The 9,468-nt window shown below is 43.7% G+C and overlaps 1 protein-coding gene across 2 annotated transcripts in view; it reads left to right on the top strand.

Annotated features, from left to right (window-relative positions):
- LOC115268973 (organic cation transporter protein) overlaps positions 1-8,498 on the top strand; it is a 55,737-nt gene extending 47,239 nt beyond the window's left edge. For both annotated transcript variants that reach the window (XM_062860951.1, XM_029877251.2), the window contains exon 4: positions 6,962-8,498. In XM_062860951.1, the coding sequence (XP_062716935.1) occupies positions 6,962-7,949 (988 nt within the window). In that variant the 3' untranslated portion in view covers positions 7,950-8,498. The remainder of the gene's footprint in view (positions 1-6,961) is intronic.
- The last annotated feature ends 970 nt before the right edge of the window (positions 8,499-9,468 follow it).

Here is a 9,468-nt window from a genome sequence, read left to right on the forward strand (position 1 = left end):
AAGTCCCCGGTCACAAAATGTATGGAAGATCGATTTTCAAAAACTTCCAATATTTCCATGTTTTTTGCCTCATAAACCTTCCTTAGGTGAAAACTTACAGAACAAAACTAAGACGATCAAAATCGGACCATCCGTTCGCAAGTTATGCGCGGTCCCACGTATGCCACTGCATTTTTATATATATAGATAACTCCCGCATTTGATATTTGCATCTTGAATGCACATAACAACATAACTCGAAAGAACGACCTATTTAAAAAAAAAAGGCTAAATATTTTGAACAATTATATTAAGGACTGTATCGGAAATTAACTATAAACATTCAAAAGGGTCTATCTCGACGCACGGTTGGTCTTTTCATTCCGGTTCTTCTATCAAATCTTCACAATATAGTGAAGTTTAGAACAGTTTGAAGAAATTTGGAAAATGTTTAGTATTATTGAAAATATGGTTCTATGAGTATACCGCACAAAATAGCAATCTGTACAAACTGCATTTTTTTTAAATTTTTTTAACGTTTCAAACATTTGTAGTTAAAAAATTTGTACGGGAAAAAATCTGAAAAATAATGATTATTACTAGCAGTTATGTACACATAACATATCACTCAAAACCGACTTTTAACATTCTTATTTTGGATAGAATAACCTCCAATAATCAGAATTTGGTCTATCCCACAAAACACATACTTTTTGGTCGAACTTTGACGCTCTGTTTTAAGTATCTTTAGAGGTTATAAAATTCAGTTCTCTGGTAGAACTACCTCTGCAACACATTTAAATACATACCCAATCGAAAAAATATGCAAATTTTCAACATTATGTATTTTTTATTTGCGTAATCGTTCTTTGAAGACGCATAAAAAAAGAGCTCCTCGAAAAATGACCTTTTTTTCATTTTTAAGAAGTGCCCTAAACTGCGGAGGGAATTTTTCTTGATGAAAATAATTTTCCTATATCATGAGCATTCTGGAAAAGAATATATTTGCGCAAAAATAAGAGAAATAATTGAATATTTTCCCACAGTTTTCGCAATTTTAAATTTTTAGGAGGTGTCCAAAATTTTAAAAACATATGTGCAATCTTTGAGATAAAAGTGTAAGTTAAATGATTATTTTTTGAAAATCAGAACTGCCATTCTTTATTTGAGAGATTTATATAACATCTCCAAAAACAAAGTTATGTGTATTTCGAACAGATCATTTTTCAGGCAATTGTGAACGTTTATAGTTAATTTCCGATACAGTCCTTATTAGTAATTAAACGAAAAATTGTCAAAAGGTATTACTAGAAAGAACAGCCTATTTTTCAAAGAAGGCAAAATTATATACGAAACAGTAATTGAGTAACAGTAATACAAATTTAATTCCTGGGTATAGTGTAACATTGTGTTTGTTAATATACAAGTTAACGCAATGGTAGGCAAAGAAAGTCCTTAATTTAAGAACTGTGGAAGTACTAAAAGAACACTAAGTTGAAAAGATGCAGGCCAAGTTACAATGATGGCGCAAAGTTAGAAAGAAGACGATAAGAAGGATGTAAAACTATTTTCGGCCGTTTTTTCCCATTCGACCTTTTGACCACTTGTAATTTTGACCTTTTTTCCTAATTAGTTTTTTATTTCGACCTTTTGACCCTTCGACATTTTGACCGTCGACCTTTTGACCGTCGACCTTTTGTCCTACAACCAGTTGAAACATCTTATGACCCCGGGAGTCAATCGCTCCGACCCAGAGGGGACGGGCCTAAGCCCCAAGCAGCTGGTCTGAGCTTCGGCCGCTTCCGGGGTGGGCACTCAAGGCCATCTTTTGGTCTCCCGGGTCCCAGGGCGTTTAGTAGAGTGGGAGTTTCGGACGGTGTTGAACCTAACCACAAATACAGGGAAAATTTACCTTAATTGTGTATTAGGATGATCCAGATGATAGATACATAAGCTGTCGAAACGGTCTGCGAGCGGTCGGAGAGATGGTGATGAAGTGTCTTCGGCATGGCCATCCCAAGTAACATTTTAAGTTTTGTTCAGCTCTACAAGAGATCTTCATGACCAATTTTATAAAACTCGCACAATTTTTCACTTTCTTGTGACGAAAAGCAGTAAATGTAGCACGAACCGCTATTTTGTTGGAATTATCTAGCACTCAGCATGTTTTAGCCACCACTTGAATCTGCACCAACACAATCTATCACACGATTGAACACATCCCTTCAGGAACACGTTTATTGTGGTAATAATGATTGCCAGAAGGTTTTCAAATCGGAAAGTTTTGTTTACTCTTATAATCTGTCTTTATGGATATCTTCAAGTATACTATAAAACATTTTATCAATTGTTTTCATAAAAGCAGTCATAAAACTGCGAGTTTTAATTATTGCTGTAATAAAACCTGTTACCGTTTGTAACAGTAAGTCTGTGTATTTGTGTTAATTTGTTTATTCTATTTATAAAAAAAAAAATATATATCTTGCATGTCTCCGTGTTATTTATTCAAATATTTTAAATTAGCCTAATGCCATAAAAATACCCCTACACTTATTCACACAAACTCACCACACTGCAATAAAAAGCACCAATAGAGTAGTTATAGTTCAGTGGAAAAAGAGAAACTAAAGGGAAAAAGGGAAAAAGAGAAGATGACTATCGAACGATAGAGGGATCAGGCAGCGTTGAAAGAATTACTCGACCTATTTCTCGAGAGGACCTCATTTGAAACAGTCGTTTGAAACTCTGGAAAAGTTAAGTACAAAAGTTAATTTGAAGTGAAAGTTCAGCAAAAACCTTCTAAAGCAATACGTATTAGAATCAGGTATGGAAAGAAAAGAAAAAGAAAAAAGTGAAGAGTGGAAGATTTTTAGAAAGCTAAGGTTGCATTTTTCTAAATAGGACCCGTTAGTTCTTGCCTAAAACCTTGTCCGGCATTACGGATAGATCCGGTGACCCGGAGTTCCCGGACGTGCTAAAGTGGACCTTTGGGCTCGGTTGAAGTACCCGATAGTTTGCTGAGAGCCCCACCATCGTGAAGGTCGAAAACGCGAGGTCTTCGGAAACCTAACCTCGCCGGTCCTCAAACCAACCGCGAAGCCAAGCTTGGAGTCGATTCGGACCCCACGGAGTACTACCGATACCTACGTGGTCTCCCCAACGCTCGCCAACCGTCGTTGTCGCTGGTCCAACCCCCAGTCCGAGGCGAGTTTCCACCCAGCGCTCCTGCCAGTTCTTCAGCAGTTCCCGGCCGGCCCTATAGGTATTTATTAAGAACTACAGAACACACACACACACACACACCCTCACCCACACAGACTTGTAAATGCTAGGACAATAAAACTGTAAAATTATAAATCACCAGCTTTTTCCATTACACACACATATCCGAGGTCTGATTAGCCGACTAGATTCTACTCCAGCCGACCTTGAGACCAGAGAGGTGCTCCAGATCGCGCTAGCCAGGAAAAGAGGTTGTTGTAGAACCCGGCCTCACACGACAGGCCGTTGCTCTGCCAAGCTTGCCGAGGTCTTTTGTCCTGGTAGCACGTGTGCTACCCTACCTACCAGTAACAAACCCTAATAAAATCAAGCAAAACTAATCAGCAATGAAATTGTTACTTGGGATGGAGCGACCTGAAAAGCCACCGGAGTGCGATCGTTATCTAGCTGGTGGCGCCGCAGATGAGCGATTAGGACGTTGTCGGGGTGGTCGCTGGGATGCGGCCAGAAGGCGACTCGAGCTTCCGTTGATGGCCCATGGCCGAAACACGGCCAGAAGCGGTTGCAACTTGAAAGCGGCCGTAGTACCGCCCTGGGGGGGGGGGGGTTGGGGTGTTCGTTGAACGGTTGGACGATGCCGGAGAGCTCTTCTGGAGTACGGCCAGTACGCTGCAGTTGGCTCATGGAGGACAACCGGGATACGAGTGGCGGCCTAACGGCTGACAAGCTGCGCGGATGATAGTAAGCGGCACGCGACCCGTGGGTTGAACAGGGCCCGGCCGTCGAGTAGCTGTAGCGCGGCCGGAAAGTGGCCGTAGGAGTATCCGAATGGCGCGGCTTTTTGCTCACGCTGTTGCGTTGGTGATTCGGGACTTTGGACGGAGAAGCTTCTTCCCTTCCCCCCAAATGGGGGGGGGGACGATTTGACGAGTTTAATGGCGTATTGACCCTGTGCCTGAACTAAACGACACCACAAATTTCACTCCTCGCCTCTTTAGTGTTCGGCGACCGTTCTTAGACTCCCCGCTTTTTCCCTTTCTTCTTTACTCTCTCTCTCTGCGTCATTGTTCCTCTCCTCCCGTTCCACATCGCAGCCAACTTTAGTGCTTGTTCGCTCCGCATATATGCGTTTCAACTTCTTTTTAAATTAACCGTTAAAGTCTAGCTTAACAAGTTGGGTCCCTAGTTTCACACACCGTAAGTCTATCAACAATTTGTTACCGTTCGGTAACACAGTCTACCATACTACGTCGCCGAACATGATGCTCTAAAACCCACCACCAGAGAGAAAGTATGATCTTGTTGGTAGCCTGATAGAGGTGACGATAAGATAGATCTAACAAAACTGAAGGATGACGATCTGATTAACGGGGACATACGAACATTCCCAGCCAACACGAAGTCCTATATGATGTAGAATAGGATGCTAAAGTGGAGGCTATATGCGTACATGCTTCAATTTAACCACGTGTAAAGAGTACGCATATCGCCTCCACTTTAGCATCCTATTCAACATCATATGCGATCATGGGTTGGCCGGGTTGTTATCTCGGGTCGTTATCTCGGGTCACTGCCCGAGCGCTGAAGGCCAGTGATTCATTTTGCACTTCATGATGCTTCAGACTCGTGTTGAAACCACCAACTGAAAAGATTGAGTTAATAGTATTGTGTGGATACTTACTTACCTTACCCCTCCGATCAGACCTCGATTACACCCTCTAAAGCAATGTTGAACAGCGAGCACGAAAGACCATAACCTTGCCGTAACCCTCTGCGAGATTCGAAGGGACTCGAGAGTGTCTCTGATACTCGACCTACGCACATCACTCGATCCATCGTCGCCTTGATCAATCATATCAGTTTATCCGGGAATCCGTATTCGTCTGCCATAGCTGTTCTCGATCGATTGTATCATACGCCGATTTAAAATCAAAGAACATGTGATGTGTGGGTACGTTGTATTCGCGGCATTTCTGCAACACCTGGCGAATGTCCGTTGTAGCGCGTTCACCCATAAATCCAGCCTGATATTGCCCCACTCAGCTCTCTTGCAATCGGTGATAGACGGCGGCATAAAATTTGAGAGAGTATCTTATAGGCAGCGCTCAGTAGTGTGATCGCGCGGTAGTTCCCGCAATCCAACTTATCGCCCTTTTTGTAGATGGGACACACGATACGTTCCTTCCATTCCTCGGGTAATACTTTCTCCTCTCAAATCTTGGTAATGACCCAGTGTAGTGCTTTCACCAGTGCTTCTCCACCGAATTTAATAACTCGCTTGGTAGTTGAACTGCTCCAACGACTTTGCTGTTTTCCAACCGGCTAACCTCCTCCTCAATCTCTTGGAGGTCAGGGGCCGGAAGTCTTTCGTCCAGTGCACATACTCCTAGATCTGTTATCACGCCACTTTCGGTACTTGCAACGTCGCCATTGAGGTGCTCATCGTAATGCTGCCGCCACCTCTCGATCACCTCACGCTCACTCTTGAGAATATTCCCGTGATTATCTCGGCGCATGTCGGCTTGTGGCACAAAGCCTCTGCGCGAGCGGTTCAGCTTCTCGTAGAACTTCCGTGTGTTCTTAGCGCGGTACAGATCTTCCATAACTTCGCGATCTCGTTCTTCCTGCTGGCGCTTGTTACTTCGGAAGACTGAGTTCTGCCTGTTTATAACGTGCCTCATTCGCCCTCGTACGGTGGTGCAACATTCTCGCCCATGCTGCATTCTTATCGTTTTTCAATCCTTCGCATTCGCCGTCATATAAATCGTTTCTAAGATTCGGAGTCGCGAAGCTTAGTGCTGCAGCCAAGGCTGCGGATCGGATGTCCCTCCAGCCATCTTTAAGTGTAGCTGCGCCAAGCTGCTCTTCCGGTGGTAGAGCCACTGCTGGCTTCTGCGCGTAGTCTTGAGCGACTAGTACGTTCCGCAGCTGCTCGATGTTGAGCCGCGACGTTCGACTTCGACGCGTGGTGATAACTATCGAAAGTTTTGAGTATGCGCTCAAAATACAGCGACTAGGTAGTGATCCGAATCTATTTTCGCACTGCGGTATGTGTGGACACTGGTTATATCCAAGAAGAATTTACCATCGATTAGAGCCTGGTCGATTGGTTTCCTGTTTGATGGTCGGGTGATCTCCATGTGGCTTTGCGGACAGTTCTACGATGCCGATCCCGCGCGGGTCCTTCAGTAGATCGGCGGGTATGCGGGTGCTTCCAATGCAATGCAATGAAGTTGAGAGATCGACAACTCCTCTTACCGAGTTTCCAATCACATCCTTTTTGTTGGCTGGGGTCGTTTCTGTTTGTCTCGGTTCGTAAAATTATGTTGCTGATTTTCCGTTGCAATGCTTTATAACGGAAGGCTCGCACACAAACCCCCCTTCTTTCCGAACGATCATAGTGCACAGTTGAGCTTGGATTCCTACCCTGGTACTCGGACGTCGATCAGCCGCCCCTAACATAGAGCTCAGATGCTGTTGTCAGCCGCTGCTCATGGAGAACAGATGCTCAGATTTGCAGGAGAAACCGGAGCTATTTTAGCAATAGTTATTATATGTATAAGCATTCTAACTCGTGATTGTCAGTTTTTATTTTGTAAATTGAAAAAAAAATTGTTTAAGTTGATATAATTGAATTGAAAAAAATGAATTTTCGCTGATGATGTTGTGTTTAAAATCTATAAGTTTAGCTTTTAACGTAGAAGAAAATCTTCGAAATTTTCCTTAAGGTATACTAATATTCTATTTCTTTCCTTTCCAGTTTCGTATTGGTGATGGAGATCATTGGCCCGAAATGGCGTGAGCTGTTCTCCGTCCTGTACCAGATTCCGTTCAACCTGGGTCACTTGACGCTGGCTGGTTTCGCGTACTTCCTCCGCGATTGGCACCATCTGCAGTTCGGACTGTCGATCTTCTCCCTTCTGCTGGTGTCCTACTACTGGTTGGTTCCGGAATCTCCTCGATACCTGTTCACTTCGGGCAATACAGATAAGGCTGTGGAGCTGTTGGAAACGGCCGCGAAACGAAACAACCTGCCAACGGAACACATCCGAGGCGATGTGGAGCAGTACGCTAAGACCAAAACCCACGGAGGTGTGGCTAAGGGTAATTTGTTTGACCTGTTCCGGACGCCAAACATGCGTGCCAAGACTCTGTTCATGTGCTTCAACTGGTTCGTTTGCGGGCTGGCTTTCTTCGGTGTGGCGCAGTACATCGGCCACTCGGGTGGTGACATCTACACTAACGTAGCTATCGGAGCGGCACTGGAACTTCCGGGAACATTGATCTGCATCTACATGATGAAAGCCTACGGTCGCAAGAAGACATTGATCACCTCGAATACTCTGACCGGTTTGACCATGTTGGCCATCGCCTTCGTGCCTTCGACTGTGACATGGCTGAATGTAGGCCTGGCCTCTATCGGTCTCGTTGGAATGAGCATATCTTTCCCAACGGTATATCTGTACGCCGGAGAGCTGTTCCCAACGGTAGTGCGGAACGTGGGAATCGGAACCGCCTCGATGATTGCCCGTATCGGCTCTATGATTGCGCCGTTTGTCGCCGGAATGGGCGTCATTTCCCACTGGCTGCCCCCGATGATCTTCGGTGTTACCCCACTGATCGGAGCCTTCTTCGTGTTCTTCCTTCCGGAAACGCAAGGACACCCTCTACCGGAAACTATCGAAGATGGCGAAAACTTCGGCAAGCGAAATCGACAATCAGATGGCGTTGAGAATGGAAAACACTAGATCGAAAACCTCGCCCGGACCGGACAACCCCCGACTTTCCTATTAGTATGTACATGCGCCACAGATTAGTGCATTTGATGCGCACCAGCCGCGCCCCACAAGCCACTCTATTTTACTTTTAAACCAGTTTTAGTAAGTTAGCGACCAGTTAGTGATGTTTAAAATCGCGGACCACAGGACGAAGAATCTTTTTCACGTGTAGGGAATCGCGCTACTTGGGCGGTGGCTTCTATATTCGTCTGTTTTCCACTATAACTCAGTCAATCTTGAACCAATTGACACAATTCTTGGAATGCGGTGAGATAGGTATAGTATCTACCCGTGTACAAAATTTCAAGTCAATCGGTTCAAAATTGACCGAGTTACAGTGGAAAACAGACGAAAATAACAGACGAAGAAAACCACCGCCCAAGTAGCGCGATACCCTATAAATAAAACGACGATAATGACGACAATTGAATGAGATCTTATGTATCACCAAAAAGTGCCCTAATACGAATGATATTGTTGTGTAAGTGTTCCGAACAAAATAAAAGGACAATTTTTTAATACGGTTTATTTTGTGTTATTGTTGAGAAAATACCTCTTATTCATACTAATTTAAACTTGGCTTGGCTTGAACAACATGCATCGAATACAAACATTTACGTACAGAGCTTTCTCTACACATACCTCCAATTTATTCTTATCCTTTTTACTATGTTCCTACTGGAACTTGGCATACCTCTATTCAACTCTCTATTATTTAAGTACTTTCACAGTCATTAATTGAATGGTTTTCTGTATTATGTGGTAAGCATGAAGAGACATTGTGCAAAAGAAGTCGATAAGATCTCTTGACCGGAATTGAAATCGTACTAGTCGTCTCCGGATTGCTGATCCAATATCTTAGGTAGCATCCATTTATTACGTAACGCTAAAATCGACATTTTTCGACCCCCCTCCCCCCTCCGTAAGGCTTTTTTGTATGAAAATCCTAATTTTTTTTGTATGGGGCGTAACGCTCGGCCGTACTACCCCCCCCCCCCCCTCCCCATAAAGCGTTACGTAGTTTGTGGACGGCGCCTTATGCTCTATACTAACTGGAAACCCTTCTTCTAAGTTTCCTTATGCCTCGAGGCACAATATCTCCTTCATACTGCATTATCTTTCTTTTCCTCCCTCATTAGTAAGTTATGTAAATGTATATCAAAAAAAAAAAATGCTTTTGTAATTCCTTAGACAGTTCGGTGGTTATTATGAGAATTCACTCCGGTTTTTGGATCAATTCCTTCCGAGATGTCTCTGGAATTTTCTGTATCTTACCGGTGTACTCTGTTCTGCTGTACGAAGGAATCGGCTCCATTCGACCGGTCCATGGCTGTGTGTTGCTAGTCTGCGAAGTAGGGCGCGGAACAATCTGACCAGGGGATTAAATTTTGGGTAAGCTATAACTCCATCAATTTCATATCAATTTTCATACACGCTTAGATGCTTGACGTATCTCAGCGTGTACAAAACATTAACTAAATTGGTATAA

This window comes from Aedes albopictus, chromosome 3 (genome assembly GCF_035046485.1).
Source record: "Aedes albopictus strain Foshan chromosome 3, AalbF5, whole genome shotgun sequence".
Lineage (NCBI taxonomy): Eukaryota > Metazoa > Arthropoda > Insecta > Diptera > Culicidae > Aedes > Aedes albopictus.